Genomic DNA, 18,625 nt, shown 5'->3' on the forward strand with positions numbered 1-18,625 from the left:
ATCCTTAACGAGAGGAGAGACATTAAGTTGCTTATAAATAATATAATATCCCACTAAACCCTCCGTCCCATCCTCAATAACGGCAGCTAAGAGTTTGGGTTGTGCGTCAGCTCACTCTCTGGTAGCATGTAGCGGCTAACTGCCACTAGCACACATAGCTACTATATGTGCATCTCATCTGACACTATCGAGGGGGAGAAATATAAACGCAAAACGTGGTAGTTTTAAGGGTTGCATTAAAAAATAAATAATGGCTGGTAGTATTGGCTCCAAGATGGCGGGGGTGGGAAGAAGAAAATACCTAGCAAACGTTATGCTAGCTAACTAGCAGCGGTGGCTAGGCTAATCACCATTTGCAAAAAGCCATATCCCGACGAAGGCGTTCAGTGTTTGAAACAAAGATGACCAATTATAAAAAGCGGAAGTTAACTAAGTGTGTGTAGCGATAGGTGCACACGCAGCCACCGGGTAGATGCACTCCATGTTACCATGTCTTCAACATGTGGCTTCTGGGTTTCTTATGGAAGGGCTGGCTGGTAACGTTATTTTGTTTCGGATGTACTTCCAGATTAGGCTCAGCCATGCACTCATTTATTGCTGTCAGTGTCCTCCATACTCAGGCCTATCCATATGATAACATCACACCTATAATATCTGATTGTAGGGGTTGTCTTCTTGATAACATTCACATGTATAAGGCTGTGTGTGTCACATGAAATAATTTTGTGGAATGAATCAATATTGATGCCAAGTTCCCTTTACATCCTCTCTCTGGACTCTTCCATTTTAAAATGTGGGGGGAAGGGAGAGTATTAGTTCAGCATGAGGTACTGTTTAAACTGATACAGAGTCCACTCGGCTAAAGATAAGGATACTCGTTAATTTAAGTCCCATCCCAATATTGTGCTTTTTACAATTGGAGGATAGGTGTAAGTGTATTGTTTTAATTTGCTGAATCACACTGTCTCCGCAGGGTGTAGCTAACCCCTGTGGCAGAATTTACAAGCTTGGCATCATGCCAGCACTTCAGATGTGTGTGTGTGTGTGTGTGTGTGTGTGTAATAATGCATGGTGACAATGTGCTGCATGGCATGGACGTGTGTGGAAAAGGCACATGTGTAAATGATTCCTTCTGTGATTGTGAGGATATGAGGTAGAGTTAAATAACATGGTCTACCTACAATTCTAATTGATTCGATCATGAAACTAGCAACACTTTAACAGTTGTACACATGTTACACCACAGCACTTGTTCAAAGAATGACATTTATTTCAATCAAATGCAACATTGATGTTTATGCATTTAATTCAATGTCGTAGGCTTTCCAGTGATGAGTGATGCATGTTTTATTACAAGACCGGCTGCGGTTCATCTCGTCACTTACAAATATATCGTTCTGTTGTATACGGAATCTTTTTGTAAAGATGCAATTATGCCACGTCATTTAAGAAGCTTTAGAACATGTTTTTTTGCATTCCACAAAGGAGATGATTGGCATTTGGCTGGCAAATAACGATCCTTGATATCTACCTGTGGGACTGTGCAGTGAGGGATGTTAGTTGCTAGTTTTTCTGCTACAAAAGATTTGTGCACTTTGATATCAGAATTACCTCTCTTGCTCACCAAATGGAAAAATGTCCAGAGTCAGATGTTACTACAACTTCTTCAAAACAAGAAGCAAATATGAGAAACATTATTATTGCTTCTAAGCTATTGTTGCGTTAGCATTGCAGACGTCTATACCCAGATAACTGGACGTGGCAATGTTGCAGGGTCCATCTGAGAGAGAGAGAGAGATCTTCTTTTGTGATACTAGATACTTGAGTTCATCGCTTCCCATGTTACGAACACAAACATATTGTTAATGCTACAAACAGACCAAAAGGGGCCGAGTGTCTTCAGAATGAACTGTGCAAGAAAAGAAATGTACGGACATCCAGAACTGTTCTAGAATCAGTATGTCACAGTACGATGACTTCATTTCACCCAGTCCTTTGCTTTAGGCTTTCAGATCTATGACAAATACACTTCTGAATCATTTGATTTGAGAAATTAGTATTTGGTGTCTATTTTGTTTTGGCCATGGCAAAGCTCAACAAGAATAGCATACGTTAAAATACCAGATTTTGACTCATCTGAATATTAGTTTTATTATTATGACGTATCGCATTCAACATAATTATTTTGTGTCCCACACGCTCACTAATCCTTCCTCTTCAGTGGCTGCAGTGTGGGCGAGCAAGAGGAATTTGTTTAGACGTTTAAATGCAGACTGACGAGGTCTGTGTTTTGGGTATTCCGTTGGTTTTATGCAAAACAGCCCTGGAAGACTTTGGTAGTATATCGTCAGCTGTGTGTGATCATCACCTCTTGGCTTTATCGACCCTTTATAACTTAATCGTTGATAGTTTTTCTGTAATATGCATTTAAATCCGTATCGTTCATTGCAGCCGTGTAGCGCCCCTTTAACTCTACACTGCTCTTGCTCCTTCGTTTAGGCTGTTAGCTGCTACGATGCCCTCATCCTGAAAGCAGAGGGGAAAGTGGACCCTGACATTTTCTGCCAGCTGGGCCACTTCAACCTCCTGCTGGAGGACTATCCAAAAGGTGAGAGAATCCATGTGTAAATCCTCCTGGCTGCTGTTTTCTATTTTATTTTGTAGCACCTTTCTCTTCCTTTCAAATCTGCAGGATCATTTGAGTATTGTCTGCCCTTTTATATCATTTGGCTTGTTACGCCTCTTCTTGTTTTATTGATCCTGTGTGATTTTAAATAGTTTATTTCTATGTGGACCCCAGTGAGACAGTGACCTCGTTGTGGAAGCTAATGGGGATCCAAATGAATGAAGAATTGACAGCTAGATTTTCATGACGAGGCATTTGATGTTTGTCGTTGTTGCTTTTGTTTTTCTACACTCATACTTTTGGTTAACACGGCTAAAAGCTGCTGACAAAGGATTATTCTGATTTTACATTTTGTTTAGCTGAGTTGAATATCTTGATCGTGTAACATTGTCACTAACTGTTCATTATCTCCTTCTGTGTGTCTCTCCCTCTTTATTCATCACACCATTTTCTCAGCATTATCTGCATACCAGAGGTACTTCAGTTTACAGCCAGACTACTGGAAGGTGAGTTTGCTGTAAAACATTCAACATTACAGGCACTATTTGTTTTTTTTACAATACAATATTAACCATGTTTTAAGAAAAAACGCGTTTTATTCGCAAAGTCATGTAGAAGTACTGGACTACCCACAGTGTCCTAATACATGTAAGAGCAACAACACCTGGAATGCAGACCAAGCGGACTCCTGTACTGTAACTTGAGTGCTGTGCACACAAGAAGATTGAGCTGCTTGTCGGCCTGTTCTATGTATTTCATTTCTTTCGGACACATGGACGTGATATACTGTTGAGTGCATGTAAGGTTGCTGAGAGGGCTTTATGTGCCAGAGAGACACTGCAAGAAGTGAGGGCGGTGGACGGATACAGATGCTCAAGAGTGGCTGTATACTCTGTGTTACGGCTTTACATGTGGCACATTTGTAACAGCGAGCACATACAAAATAATGCAAATCTTCAGGTTACCGGTAAAAGAGAGCCTCGGAGAGTTAACAACTGTCTCTGATATAAAACAGGGAATACAGAGCCGCCTATATGGACCCCAAGAATGGACCACATTAATGGTTGCAGGTTGCTGCTTATTTGACAGTTGGTCTGTCGGGCTCTACTTGTTTCTCTCTCATGCCGTTACATGTTCATACGTCGATACTGCTGCCTTGAAACTTGTTCCTACAAAGACCCCAAAGGGTCCCAATGGAATTTCTTTTATTTTTTAAAATAACTAGCTCTTTCAGTGCTGCTGATTGTGATGGCCCGTTGCTGTAACTGTGGCTGCAGCCATTGGCTGTGCTTTGGTAGTTGACATGGTCGTGCTAGCTGAGCGTTGTATTGAAGCTACTGAATTGCTGAACTACTGTGGTTTTGTTTTCTTGGCCCATGGTGAGTGTAGTCACAGTACAGCCACTGCAGCCATATACATAGCACCATACATTCAACATCCGCAGTCACTTCAACCAGTGACTGTCCACTACCGGAGCTCCGCCTTCTGATAGGAGTAGTGAGCATTAGATGCGTAATGTAAAGTGTCACATCATCCATCAGTGTTTCCCCAAACCGGGCTGTGTATCAGGCGGAATGCACAACTTAAAGGGAATGCTAAAGTAGTTCAGATCCCTTGTGATCCTTCAGGGGCTCTGAAAGTTTCTACCACTTCACAGGATACAGTTCACCCATACAGGTTTTCAGTTAATCTGGCTGAGACTAATTGTGTGACTTCTTCCTGTTAGCTTTGATGAACCTGTTTGGTCGGGACAAATTGCACTTTTATCGTTTTTATTGGTTAGATGAAGATTTGTGACCGAATGAATTCCCATCAAAGCTCCGGCCCACCTTCAACCTGAGCAGAGGTCTAATCAGCCAGAATATCTGAAACCTTTGTGTGGTCTTTACTTTCACTAATATGGAGCATGTGTCATTCCAATGAGCCTTGCTACATAGGACTTTAAGACTATGTGAAACCTTTATTGTGGATGAGACACTGTTTAAGTATTTGCCTCGGTTTAGATTGCCTACAGTTCCTGCTCATGGCCTGGAGTTAAATTGTCCAATCAGCTGTGACACGATGGCGTCCAGCCTGTGCTCTCTCTGTGGGTGAATAGGCCCGTTTGGTTTGACGCTTCAGTGTTTGGAATGGCTGTTAAACAGAGGTGCCGAGGGTTGGATTGAGATTCAAACTGACAGCTTTAGGCTCCTCTGAATTACAGATTGCCACGGTGAAGTGCGGGTGTGAGGTCCTACCCTCTGCTCGATGATGGGATGGTGGAGCAGACTTCTCTTGGTAGCAGTAATGATGTCGAAAAGAGTTTGGAGCCCAAAAGCAGGGCTTTTATTGGCCGGGGCTAGACTGGGGTGGTTAACCAAACTGGGATACTTAAAGGGCAGGAAAGATATGTCAACATAATAATGTTGATAATGGAAAATGCATTGATTTATGCTCAGTGTGTTGGTGTTTCTCATTGGCTGAATCTCTCTGTGTACCCACTCTAATCTTTGTATGATGTGTTATGCCTGTTATAGGGTATAGTGTAATTCTGGTGTATGTCTTTTTAGTTCTGCTATCATGTTGATCAATACCTTAACACATGTAGGTCGGTACTGCCCACTTCTTTCTGTTTGATTAGTTAAAACATTTGTTTAAGTGGCTTGCACTGAAGGGAAACAAATTCACCTGTACTGCATATGTAAAGACTTTAATTCTCTAATAGGTTAACTTCTTCTACTAGAAAACGGTTTCTTGCATGAATTTAAAGCTTGGTAGAAGTTATCATGCAAAAGAATAAATGAATATATATTTTTGAGTGTAGCCCTTAATTGGTGCAGATATATGTAATGAACATGCACTATATGAATATGCCATGACACCATCAAGTTTACAACTGCTAGCTCCTTAAGCTGTGAACAACAATAATTACAATGTACTGAAGAGGTTTTGTTCTTGTTTGTAACAATTTTCCAACACTTTCTTTTTCCCAGAATGCTGCCTTTTTATATGGCCTTGGCATGGTTTACTTCCATTACAACGCATTTCAGTGGTAAGTGCTTTAAATAAAACTCATTGCATGCATGGCGTCAGCCTCTTCCACCATGATTATGGTCTCTGGTAACGGTTTATCAAAGATTTAGTTTGTCTTGAAGAAATACTGACATTCTGGCAAATACACGTTGGCTTTCTTATCTCTAGTAGGGTGAGAACGTTGGTATCATCATTTCATCTCTGTGTGTTCAGTACAGAGTGGGCTCCAGAATGTGTTTAGCTTAGCTTAGCACAAACACTGTGAACAGGGAGGAACTGCTAGCCTTGCTTCCCAAAAGATGCCTTGAAATTACTCTGAAGCTCTGCTAGTTGTATGTTTATTTCACTGGTTCACGCATACAAAATGTAACCATTGCGTCTGAACTAGCCGTCAGATGAAATGCTAGCTTACTAGCTAACAAGATACAATATCTAAACACAAGTCATTTGGAGCTGTTGTATTTTATTGTTGTGGTCGAGGCTAGCCGGTTCCCCGCCAGGTTCAACATATATCTGACTGGCGGACATAATTAAATTGATATTGATTCTCTTCATGGGTTCCCCTGGGTGTGGGGGGGGGTCATCTGTGGGGACCAAGTAAACCAGTAGTCCTTTTCATGGAACATGAGTCCTGTTTCAGTTAGAAACATCATGTGTTATTGGATTCCATCAGCTCGTGTAATGGCAGAATTGAAACTCATTTACATGCCTAATTAGAACCTTCTAAGTAAGAAGAAGCAAGACAAACTGAAGATCCACAAGGAGAGCTAGAACCTTCAAGCTAAATAGTTTGTGGTAATAAGAGCTGCAAGTGAGATCTCTATCCAGGCTGAAAGCTGCATTCATGTTCTGACTTATTTGGTGGTTTTTATGCTCAAACAGTCTTGACTATTTCACACAGATTTATTGGGTGTCTTTATGACTTGTCAGTAGAGTTACAGGGTCATTCTGTGTTTCCTACTGTTTGAGAATTTGTGTATTCTTGGTGGTCCCCCCCATGGAGTGCATTTGGGTTTGCTGTTGTTTTACAAAGAAGACAGAAGCTTCGACATCCATCGCATGAGAACCGGTTGCAAAGCGGCAGCAGGCAGATCCGTTAGTGTGGCGGTAGTCATCGTGTTTTGATAAGAGCAGATCGTATGGTGCGCTTTGCACGTACTGAAGTCGGCCTTGTTGTGCATGATTTTCCTGCTTTAGTAAGCTAAACCACAACATTTCTTTGGTCTCTTTTCTAAGTCCAAGCCAAGTCTTTTAAGATTTAAAATCATGCCGCTCATTTTAACGTCCTTCAGTAGACTCCCAGGTGAACGCTTCACCCACCGGGGCTCAGTTTCTCGAGAGGACTGTGTTGTCAAACGTGTTCTCTTGATCGTACAGTTTCAGAGGCCATTTTGGGACCACATCATGTGTAGTGAACCTCATCTCTCTGTCCCATCGGGAGCAGAGCATCGCTAACGTCTTGTTTTTCTCGTACCACTAACGGCTAGCCTAGGCTTGATGAAATCCAGCTGCTTAATACATGGAAATCATACTTTGTTTGCCACTTAACTCCATGTCTCTTTGTGTTTTTGTGTGTATACTGTTGACTGGATTAGAGACGACAATTGCACTTTTGAAGGCTGTAGCTTGAACTCTATTATACACCTCGGGATTGGGCGCAGTCTGCACATTTTAGGCCACACACTTACCATTTAATTTCTGTGTCGAGCTTGGTTTAAACTTGTGCGTGGCACCATAGCGCCAACCTCTACAATGCTGAGGAGGAATTGTAATTACCAGAAAACTCATATCTCATATTCATGAACATACTGTTTCTTTTAAGTCCTGTTAAGAAAGGAGTCAAGTGTTAAATGCATTACAATAAAACAAAAGTTGAATATCCTGTAAACTTGATTTGGCTGGCAATATATTTAAGACCTCCAGTTTCTAAAGCAATGAATTGGCGTTCTTTGTAAAACCCTCCAACATGTTCATCGTGCTTTTATCAGTGAAGTTTTTGCGACCGACACGTCTGAAAAGCTCTGATCACGTGTCCATGACCAAATGATTACGTCATTTTCTGCTGCACCAGCTTTACTACAGGGAGTGTAAACTATCAACTTTGAGCTGCTCCTGCAGGTGTCACAAGCCAGCAGTTCAGTTTCTGAACCGAACCGAAGGTTCAGAAACCTCCTCTGGCTCGCGGTGACCTTCCCCACCCCCGCCCCTACTGCTGCACCCCCCCCCCCCCCCCCCCCCCCCCGCTACATCATCCATGAACTTGAAGGCCTCCAGTGTTTGTTGCCCTGCCAAGTTTGGCTGCCGCCATCACTGAGGCCTGTGGAATGTATTAATGGGGGGAAGGGAGCGTGTCAAGTTGGGTTCACGAGGAGGGATTACGTCACCCTGAGGCCGAGGCCCGAAAGGAATGCTGAGCTGTCAAGTGGTGCATGTTACCTCGCGGGGATGAAACACCGGCCCGACTATCCAGGCTGTCCACAGGAGCTTGTGATGGTATTAAAGATGAATATTTGTTTGTTCCATAATCAAAAATCTTATCCAAAACGAGCGTCGCTGCAAGATAATGTGGAACATTTATGCCATAAAATCTCAAATGAACCCAAACAGTATTTTTTGCATGCCCTATTTGGAAAAGTGTGCAGTTGTTTTGCTGTCAGGTGCCCTTTTCCTAAAGGAGAGAGGCGTTCTTTGCTCGTCTTTTGGCCGGAGTCAGCCATACGCTGTGTGTCACAAGCGATTCTGTGGAAGAGCTGAGCTCTCCAAGCATTCACGTTGGATTCTGTCAATGAGGGAGGAAAGGGTGAACGCAGAGGGGAGGGAGGGAGGGACCAGATAAATGGGGAGGAGGTGCAGGAAGATGGGAATAGGGGCAATGAGTTCGGTGTGTGTGTGTGTGTGTGTGTGTGTGTGTGTGTGTGTTTGAGGGGGGGTACCCAGTCAGCAGTGAGCTCAGAGCTCTGCTGCTACGTTACAGGGAAAAGGCTTCATGCTGACATGCATTTGCTATTGTTGTCATTGCTAAACAGTGAGTGGCTTCAATCGGAAACGTGCGTTTGTTTTCGTTTTAATGAACCCTTTTTATTTTAATACTGTTATGAGAGGATTAGAGAGTTTATTGCTAACACGACAGCAGCCCTCTGCAGACGCTGGATCATTTATTTCAACCAATGAAGTACAAATTGAGTCCTTTGCTGAAATGTCAGCACGATACTAGGTCGCTGTAACTATTTCTTATAAGTGGTGAGAGGATTATCAGGTGACTTGATTTTTGCAGACAATATTAACAGCTGTCATCCACAAACTCTTTGTTTGCTGTCGACTGTCTCTCTGTTAAAATAAGCGATGCCGTAGTGAATCTGTTTCTAAGCAATCCAGCTGATCGTTTCACACCGTGCAGAGCGTCTCTAATGACTGACAGCTGGTCGGTAGGGGACTCAGTTAAACTTTTAAGCACACCATCGCTCTGTTATAAGCTTATCGTCTGAAAAGCCCTGAATCAAGTCTTCAGGGATTCAGGCCTGTGAAGTAATTGTCCCATTAGAACCCACATACTGTACCTGGGACCATGGTTGTTGTGCTAAATCAACCAGCTCCGCCTTCCCAATTTACGTATTTAGATTAAACAGGCAGGCAGAAATGAAATAACGACAACAATTTAGTACCAGGCGTAATGCAACTCCCCATGATTAGATATCATTATCCATATAAAGCCTCCAGATACAGAGCACATGTTGATACCAGGTGTAAATGGGGGGGGGGGGGGGGGGGGTCAAAGGCTCCTGAGCGTAAATGATTGCATTTCCCAAGTAATAGTTTGTGGTATTAATGTTAGATAATAACATGTACGCAAGAAAAGTAAACTTTACACGAGATGTAAGGACATCTATATACAGTAGTGTAGCAAGGGTCTCCAATCAAAAGCATGAAATGAAATGCTGTATGCAATCACCAATAGGCCCCATTTACATTTCATGGGTCTCGTATGCGGATACGTTCCTGGGTGTAGTTTAATATTCTTTTTGCGTGCAGTGTCTCCGTTAGCCAAATCACAAGTCTGATTGGATTTGTCTTGCTCTTCGCGTGCTGCCTGGTAATCTGGGTTACAGCTCAGAGGTTGGTGGTAATGCACCTGAAGGAGACGAAAACACCAGTAGAAGAACACGTTGTGAGGTTTAGCAGTTAAAGTACAGCCTACGGTTTAGTTACCAGCTAGCAACTATCGTCAACGTACACGACTGCTGAAGAATCTGCTTCCAGATGCTGTAATGTGGCGAATGAATTGTTATTTCCGTGTCACTTGAGCTGCAGCTTGGGGAGATGGCTGCATGTGCACCTTGTCGATATCTGGCTAGAATTCATCTCAAACCACCTATTGATGTTTAAAAAAAAAACAACAAGCTTTCACTTCGTCTCCGATGCTTTTTGGTTGCATTTACACTTTTTTTTAAATCTCCGATATCTATTCACAGCCATACCCAAATGATCACCACATTATCAATGTTGAGGTATTGAGTTATATTGTAATGTTTGAGTTTATATTGCCACGCTCTGGTGAATGTTTGTGAAACCACCACTGATACCAGCTGATTAAAAGTGATCTCATCAGGTGGTAGAAGAATGAGGCATGATGATAATAATAAGATGGGTTATTTTCAGATTTGCTATTTGTCTATTTTCATTAAACACACTGTTTCTGTGTTTATTTCCAGGGCAATCAAGGCGTTCCAGGAGGTGCTTTACGTCGACCCCGGCTTCTCAAGAGCTAAAGAGATTCACCTGAGACTGGGACTCATGTTTAAAGTCAACACGGACTACGAGTCGAGCTTAAAGGTAAATCTTCTCAAAGAGTGCAATAGACCGAAATGTGGATCTTGATGTTTATATTGGTTCGGGTCATGGTCGGGTCAAGCAGGGCCTGATAGTAAACTTCTTTTTTTTTCATGGAATCATTTCCTGCCCGTCTGCATTGTATACTTGATAGAAGCCTCCTCCCTGCCTAAACAGACTTGACCTCCCTAGTCCTCGGATTAACAAAGGCTGGTGGATCATCTGTCCCGTCTGTCTGAGCTAAACCCCGTCTACGAGCCTATCTCCTGACACCTGTGAGCCATAGATGGCCCGGCGGTAACGGAGGGCTTTCTGAAGGGAGCCTATGGATCTATTGTTGTCTGAGAGTGCTGGTTACCTTCGGGGACAGACTGCTATCGGATCCTGGGCTTTGTGCTACTCCAGACATTCTGTCACAGGAGTTTTTATTATGCATTTTAATGCATTGGCGTATAATTGAGCCTTGCAGGGCACTAATAAGCTCTGCGTTGAATGGTTAATTCTCCAATTCTGTCCATGAACTCTAGTAGTATGTAATATTATATAAGTTTCGCAAAGTAGGTATATATTATTTCACCTTCTTCAGTCCCGGTGTTGTTCCCTGGTGTTTAGGCGTTGTCCAATAACGAGGACCGATCACAAACGTTTAATTAATAAGCTGTATGCCTCACTTTGTGTAAGCGTTCATGATTTGTTTAGTCTATCTTTTCACAATTAAACATGAAAAGCGTGTGTGGTGCCTTGCAGACGATGCGCTGTGTGTAAATCTGTGTGTGTATTGATGCTGGAGGTGGTTCAGTATTGAGCCAAGTGTGCTGCACGTGCTGCACGTCCTCACTCCGTCTTGGACGCTTCCCTCCCTCTTGGTCCTGGCTCGTCGCCAGCAACACACACACACACACACATACACACACACACCGCACACATGACTGCCCCAGATATCCACAGGGAGGGGTGGGTGCTTAGAGGAGCTGAGATTGAATGAAAGGTAGGAGAGGGAGAATGGAAAAACAGGAAATTGTCGGCAAAGACCGTTTGCTGCAGATGACGAGTGTCGGGATAAAGGGAACGTAGAGGTCTCTATGAAGGATGTGTGTTTCATGGTGCTGTCTATCCATTCATCCCCCCCTTTCCTTTTGGAGCACATTGGATAGAGGCAGCGAAGTGATGGAAAGATGCCTGCAGTTTCTCAGAATACACTGTAACCTAATTAGGAGCCAGCCGCTGCAATTCGTCATATAACCGCACCAAACTGCTCTTCTTTACCCGCGATATACACGGACAACTTCATTCCACCAGTGGCTGCTGATTTAGCTTATGACAGAAAGAGGAAATGAGATTTGTGCGCTGCATATTGGTGAGGTGATGAGTTGGCGGTGTCCGTAGAGCCGTGTAGCCGTAGAGAAGAGCTGAGAAAAGAATTGAGACAGAAGGAGGGCGGGAGACAGGGAGACAGGGAGAGGTGGTGTGTGCTGCCTGTTCCAGCTTTGAGGTATTGTGTGTCATCTCTCTGCACTCTCCACTGCAGCCGTCTGCTGAATAGTAATCAGTGACACCAGGATAGAAGAGGGGGAAGGAGCAGGGAGGGAGAGAGAGAGAAAGATACCAGAGAGACGGAAAGAGAGAGAGTGAGGAAGGCGAGACATGGGGAGGGAGGTGGAATGCCAAGCTGACAATCCTGCTGTATTATCTGCCTGGTGGCAGAGCAAGTGTGAAAGAGAAGGAAGGGAAGGATAGGAGATATCTACGGGAGGATGCAGTGGGGTTCCAGGAGGAGTGTGGTGTGCCAGCGATCTAGGTAACGCATTTGTGTGTGTGTGTGTGTGTGTGTGTACACTTTCTCTGACATTTAGGCATCTGGATGTGCTGAGTGTTTGTGATGTTTTGTGGCTCACAGCTCTGATTAAAATGAGTTTGCTCTAAGCAATCTCCTGACTGTCTGTGTGTAGCAGATATTGATATTTAGCGATAAGATTCCACCGTTTCTTTTTACCCTCTAACAAATCCACCACAGCTGACCAGTGGAGTACGGCACCACCAGCAGAACAGTCTTTTCTCTGACTGTGTGCTAGATCCTTGTGTGCAGTTCCTGCTTCAGGAGGCACCAGAGCTGGGAGTTTTTAACTGACCCAGATACTGCTGGTGCCTTTTTTTAAAAGCACAAAGCTGCGTGTGACTGCGTTGCGTTGGCGCTGCAATAGAACCTGTCACCTTGAAGCCACCTATGGGTGCCCGAGCACTCCCTTTACAGATTGACAGGATCAGACACCTCGCTTGGAATTTGATATTTCCCCACTCTAACCGCTCAGGTGCCTTTTTTTTAAACTGCTGGTAGGAGTATCTAAATGTGCTCTGCATATTTGTGATGCAATACAATGAAAGATAAGGTCAGAACACACGGTTGGCTTAGCAACATGTCAACACATGAGGGAAGCAGTGGAGTTGAATGGCAGCCCTAAAAGAGGGTCAGGATAAAACCGGAAGAAAAAGCCCCAGAGAGTCGTCTCTGTGAGTGTGTGTGATCCACTCGTGGACTAATCTGTTCAGTGACCCTGGATGGAGATACTGCCTGGTAGCGTGCCACGCCTTGGCAGCACAGGCTTAGCCTCTGCAGACATCTGTCCTACCCGGCAACACTGTCTGTAGTTCACATGACGGGGGCAGGATGCCGGCGTAACAACTGGACGTCAGTGACTCGTATCGAGGACGCTGTGTCGTCTGGCTGCACATGAGGAAGAGGAGGAACATGTAAGGTTCAGCTGGCTATCGCTGTGCTCTCAGGTTACGGTCAGCAGGGTTCATCCGTGGTTTGTTGTGGATCTTTAGCAGATTTGATGGAGAAGATTAAGAACTTCTGATTTCTCTACAAGCATCAAGACCTGCGGTGATTTATGTTGTCATTGCCAGTAAGAATTAGGGGATGTTTATTTGTATCCTGCTGTCATCTTTTGTAGAAGTACAATTTGTAAAAGGCAGACAGCTGATTGTGTAAAAGTTGATGTAATTATAATGAAATCCTTTTTTTTTTTTCTTCTCCCTGTCCACAGCACTTTCAGCTGGCTTTGATCGACTCCAATCTCTGCACTTTGTCCAAAGCTGAAAGTAAGTACTCTCGTTATATTTACCAAAGTAAGTACTATCGTTATATTAACCAAAGTAAGTACCGTCGTTATAATAACCACAGTACTATCGTTATAATAACCACAGTACTTACTGTGGTTATAATAACCACAGTAAGTACTGTGGTTATAATAACCAAAGTAAGTACTCTCGTTATATTAACCAAAGTAAGTACTATCGTTATATTAACGAAAGTAAGTACCGTCGTTATAATAACCACAGTAAGTACTGTGGTTATTATAACCAAAGTAAGTACTGTCGTTATAATAACCAAAGTAAGTACTGTCGTTATAATAACCAAAGTAAGTACTGTCGTTATAATAACCAAAGTAAGTACTGTCGTTATAATAACCAAAGTAAGTACTGTCGTTATAATAACCAAAGTAAGTACTGTCGTTATAATTAAACCAGCCACACGCTGCTGCCTAAAGCCGTCATTAGATTGTGTGTAGCAGCTCGTCGGTACATATTTTTGTATTTCTACGGAGCAGTGTTTTTTCTGTGCTGCCGTTTCTCTGCTGACTCTGCCCAAGACTGGGGTTGCCTAGGAGACAGCACATGCAGAGAGAGAGATGTGGAAGTGCTGCACATACACACTGTGATTTCAGATTACATGTACACCCCCCCCTCCCCCCCCCCCCCTCCCATCTGTGCTCCATACTGTTTGCAATCTGTACCCACTGAGGTCCACGGGGTGACTTTGAAATATCGCCGATCACAAACTCTTCTTCTCTCTGCTTCTCTTTCTCCACAGTTCAATTCCACATTGCTCATTTACATGAGAGCCAGGTAAGAAACCAGTTACAATCTCTTATGTTTAAATGTAGGGCAGTGTAACGTTGTTGCATACGTTGTTGTATAAACTGTTGCACAGACGGCTCTGGAGGTTAAAAGAAGCATCGGTCACATTTTCTCTAGAAGGGCTCTGACGAGGCTTATTATTCTATTTTGTTATTAGTGCTTTTGAGCAAGATGGTGTTCATCTCTTAGATCTCATGGTATCTTCAAAACGCTCAATGTCCTGTGGTTGAATGGTTAAAGAAGTTGCTTATTATTAGCAGACATACAGACGTGCTCTCACACGCATGAGCTGTTGCTTCCCCTCTTTGAACAAACAATAAGTAGTCTGTGAATGAGGCTACTACTACAAATACGCTCAATTCTGCCTGAGTTTAGTTGATTGTATATAATTCTTGTTTGTTTGCGTTCCATTCATTTTCTAAGTGCCCTTCTGAAGCACATGAATGTTATCATAATTTATAAAAGCTTCATGTTATGAAGGCCAACGGTTTCCCCCTTTAAGCCGCCAGTGTCTCTTGTTGTTTAAGTAAGAGGACACTTTAGAGCTGTTGTTGCGCTCTGATCTCTTATCTTTCTTTGAGTTGACGTAAAGTTTAAATCGTACACAAGGGAAGATTATTAATTGTCTTTTCATGGGTGTTGATCAAATTAAAATCTTGCGTACGGATGTACAAGTTTACAGGTGATGGTTGACTCTTCTGTTTTATTTTGAATGGCTGTAAACACACATTCAATGCTGCATTTAGACTTTTAAGTCAGACGAAACAGCTGTCAGCGGGGCCATGCTGCTCGCCATTGTTGAACTGTATCGGCAAGTATTTTCAGCCCTCCAATATGTAGTACGCATTGTTGGAAAACTATGAATGAAACTAAGAAGAAATCTGGTTGTAAATTCTCAATCAACAATGATGAAATGATTCTAACTGGTTGGCAGGTCTCCATTAAGAGTGTCAATCGGTCCATTTATTATTTTTGATAACTGGGAGACGAGCAATCTCTCCTACGGCCTCGTCTCTTTCAAACTGATCCAGGTGTTGTGCTGCTGACGTGCTGTCAATCCCAATTCGTACCCAATTACGTCTCGATTTATTGCCTACTCAGTTATTGAGAACCAGAGCTTTACCAAGATACAACATTCCATCTCTACGTTTTGCCCGTAACCGGAGGATTTGGTTGAAGAGAAGTCTATATTATTTATTTGTGAATAAGCGCAGCTTTTCATGTAGAAGGATTCAGAACATGCAGAAGTCTGTGTTTCTACAGCAAGGATGTTGCTACAGGCACACTTTTATTTCTTTTCTCGTTGGTTCTCTTTGCAATGCTGGGAAATATGTTGGGAAATGTAAGCTTCAGTTGACACAAAGTTTTTATGTCACCGTTATGAATGAAGCTTTGAATTATTCTGTGCAGCCCTACTATTTACACATAGCCTCTTACTCTCGTTGGTGTGACCATGATTTGAATGGAATGATGCATTACAAAGTCTCCCAATATGAAACTAATACTGGACACAGCAGGCGGTCTTTGCACCTCGTCCATTATTCTCCTGTATTAAAACGTCTTGCTGTGGTCATGTGACATCCGTGAAAAGTCTGCAGCAGCGCTACTCTAAACTATAGTCTGAACACTTGAGGTGATTTTCTGCGCTAGAAGAATTAGATCTCTTTACTTGAGTCTTTATTTCAGCGAGTCTTTATTGGTGAGGAGTCGAGCAGCTATTCAGGTATTCAGTCATATCAGTGTTTGTCGTCTGGCTTCATGACGATCATTAATCCAAGCAGGAAGGAACCACTAAGAGCCTCACTCCTTTATGTGCCCCAAGTGTCGGTGTTTACCCCGAGGTGTCTTTAGTGTGTGCAGACAGGAAGAGTCCAGGACCAGACAAGGAGTGTGTGTGTGTGTGTGTGTATTTCCTCACACACTCACAAGGGCATTAGGAACTGCAGGGTCTGAGATGTGGGCGGGTTGCTTTCAAGAAGACTTGTTTGAGCTGATAAGAACAGTCGGCCAATGCACACACACACACACCTCGACGTATGGGTCCAGACCTAAGGTCCGCAAGGTCGTCAAGTTAAAACAAACAGCGGGCTCACCTCTGACCAGCCAGCTCAGGTTTCCCAAAAATACAAAGCGTGCACTTCAGTGGACACACACACGGACCTAAACGCAGACACACACAAGCACTTAAACCTGCCAGACGTGTTGAGTCCGGCCTGTCCTCTTCCACAATGACCCTCCCCCTGTGTGTGTGTGTGCGTGTGCGTGCGTGTGTGTGTGTGTGTCTGGCTGGCCATTACGAGTGTGAGGAGGTCTTAAGACTCATTGTGTCTGTCCAGATAGAACCATAAAACACACTGACCCTCTTGTCTGACTGAAACAACCTCTCTGTCTCTCTCTCCTCGTGTTCTGCCTGCAGAAGAAATACAGAGCGGCGAAAGAAGCGTATGAAAGTCTGTTGCAGACGGAGAATCTTCCTGCACAGGTGAAGGCGACCACACTGCAACAGCTTGGTGAGTGTCCCTTGCTAATACTCTCATCTCCACATGTGGAATCTCAACAGAGTACACTGGCTGAAATGTGCGTACATGTTTTTGTTTTCTGCTATTTTCTACCTGTTTTTCAAAGTGCTGGTTCGAGGGCATTGTTTTCTCCCGTTCCCTTCCCCCCACACACCGGGCGTACACACACACACGTGCACTCAAATGCAAAAATGATGTCGCGTTTGTGAGGATAGAAAACTATTTTGCTTTGCTTTGTATCGTGTAACAGAAACCTAAATGTCACTCTGTAGTCCCACCGGTGTGATTAGAGAGAATTTGAAAAGTTTGAAGTTCCATTTCACACTCTTCAAGTTGAGTTAAGTTTTGCTGCAATGGTAATCGGAGAAGAACATCTATATTGCAAATATGAAATCAGTGTTTCCCACAGGATTTTTGTGAGACTGTGGCGGTTGAACCTCAGGTCCTATTTTGTACATTTTAAAGTGAAATGCATCAATCTGGCATAAAACACACTGACCCTCTTGAAGGGCTAAAGATCTATGAAGAACTTTATGCTCTTGTGACAAAAGTGCAGCTTTCCATATTCACATGAAATACAAATGGAATTGGTCTACAGTTGTTTATTGCTTTATTCATAAAAAGTGATTGATTGCCAAGAAAGTCTGGTTTGCCTTGTGTTTACAAACGCCTCCAGGCTAAATGTACCTGCATTCTGTTCATCAGATGATAATCTCCTGCTCTGGTTGTTCTCAAATCGCAGTCTGCTCTCGTATCGGAAATTAATTGATTAAAACAAAAACCCGTTCTTTCTGAAAGAATGTTTTTTTTGTTTTAATTAATGAAGCTTTACGATCACCTTCAAGTTCACAGCATTGAACGTGCAGCGGCAGCCTGAATGTTAGATTGACGCCCTTTTAACACGTTTTTCTTTTCTTTCTGTGGAAACACCGAGAGACCCCACACACACAACACACACACACACACAACACACACACACACAGTTGTAAAAACCATTCCCAGTGTAGCCTGCTGAGGTTGTCATGGTGAGCTGTGGAGCTTGCCACAGGTGTATAGGAGACGAACGAGGGAGGTCTGTGATTGGGTCGCTCTGACTGAGAGTTTGTTTATTTGCTGTAAATTGCCCATCACTGCACAGTGTGTGTGTGTGTGTGTGTGTGTGCACTTTGCAAGTTGTCGAATGGGGAGGAGTTGTTTGTAAATGCTGGTTCATATGAGAGCTTTTAAAGTGTGTGTGTGTGTGTGAGAGAGAGAAGAACACCCCCTCCACCTCTTTGTCTGCCTCTTTCCTCCCTTCCACTTCGATTGAGAACTGTGGAAGGACAAGACATTTGTTTTGTTTCAGTCTTTTTCTCATTTGCACATCACACAGAAGTCTTACCGTTTTTCCTAATTCTGCAGCTGCACGTAACAGCTGCTTCTCTGGTGCTCTAGCTCAGCAGCGAGGGCAAAGCCAGCTGTTGTGTCCGGAAGACTCACCCCTGGACTTTTTTGCTCTGCTCCTCCAGGCTGGATGCATCACACGGTGGAGCAGCTGGGGGATAAAGGCACCAAGGACAGCTATGCCATCCAGTGTCTGCAGAAGTCTTTAGAAGCGGACCCAAACTCTGGCCAGTCCTGGTACTTTCTCGGCAGGTAAGACAAACAAGGGCCTGTGTGTGTGTGTGTGTGTGTGTGTGTGTGTGTGTGTGTGTGTGTGTGTCTGTGTTTTGCAGGGCTA

General features: G+C 43.4%; 1 protein-coding gene across 2 annotated transcripts in view; it reads left to right on the forward strand.

Moving 5' to 3' along the window:
• kdm6a (lysine (K)-specific demethylase 6A) overlaps positions 1-18,625 on the forward strand; it is a 33,114-nt gene that overhangs the window by 1,127 nt on the left and 13,362 nt on the right. For both annotated transcript variants that reach the window (XM_076110094.1, XM_076110103.1), the window contains exons 3-10: positions 2,500-2,608; positions 3,083-3,132; positions 5,599-5,657; positions 10,348-10,468; positions 13,513-13,567; positions 14,340-14,374; positions 16,803-16,896; positions 18,414-18,540. In XM_076110094.1, the coding sequence (XP_075966209.1) occupies positions 2,500-2,608; positions 3,083-3,132; positions 5,599-5,657; positions 10,348-10,468; positions 13,513-13,567; positions 14,340-14,374; positions 16,803-16,896; positions 18,414-18,540 (650 nt within the window). The remainder of the gene's footprint in view (positions 1-2,499; positions 2,609-3,082; positions 3,133-5,598; positions 5,658-10,347; positions 10,469-13,512; positions 13,568-14,339; positions 14,375-16,802; positions 16,897-18,413; positions 18,541-18,625) is intronic.

The sequence above is a fragment of the Anarhichas minor genome, unplaced genomic scaffold (assembly GCF_050575085.1).
Source record: "Anarhichas minor isolate MPS153535 unplaced genomic scaffold, ASM5057508v1 ptg000004l, whole genome shotgun sequence".
In the NCBI taxonomy this organism is placed as follows: Eukaryota; Metazoa; Chordata; class Actinopteri; order Perciformes; family Anarhichadidae; genus Anarhichas; species Anarhichas minor.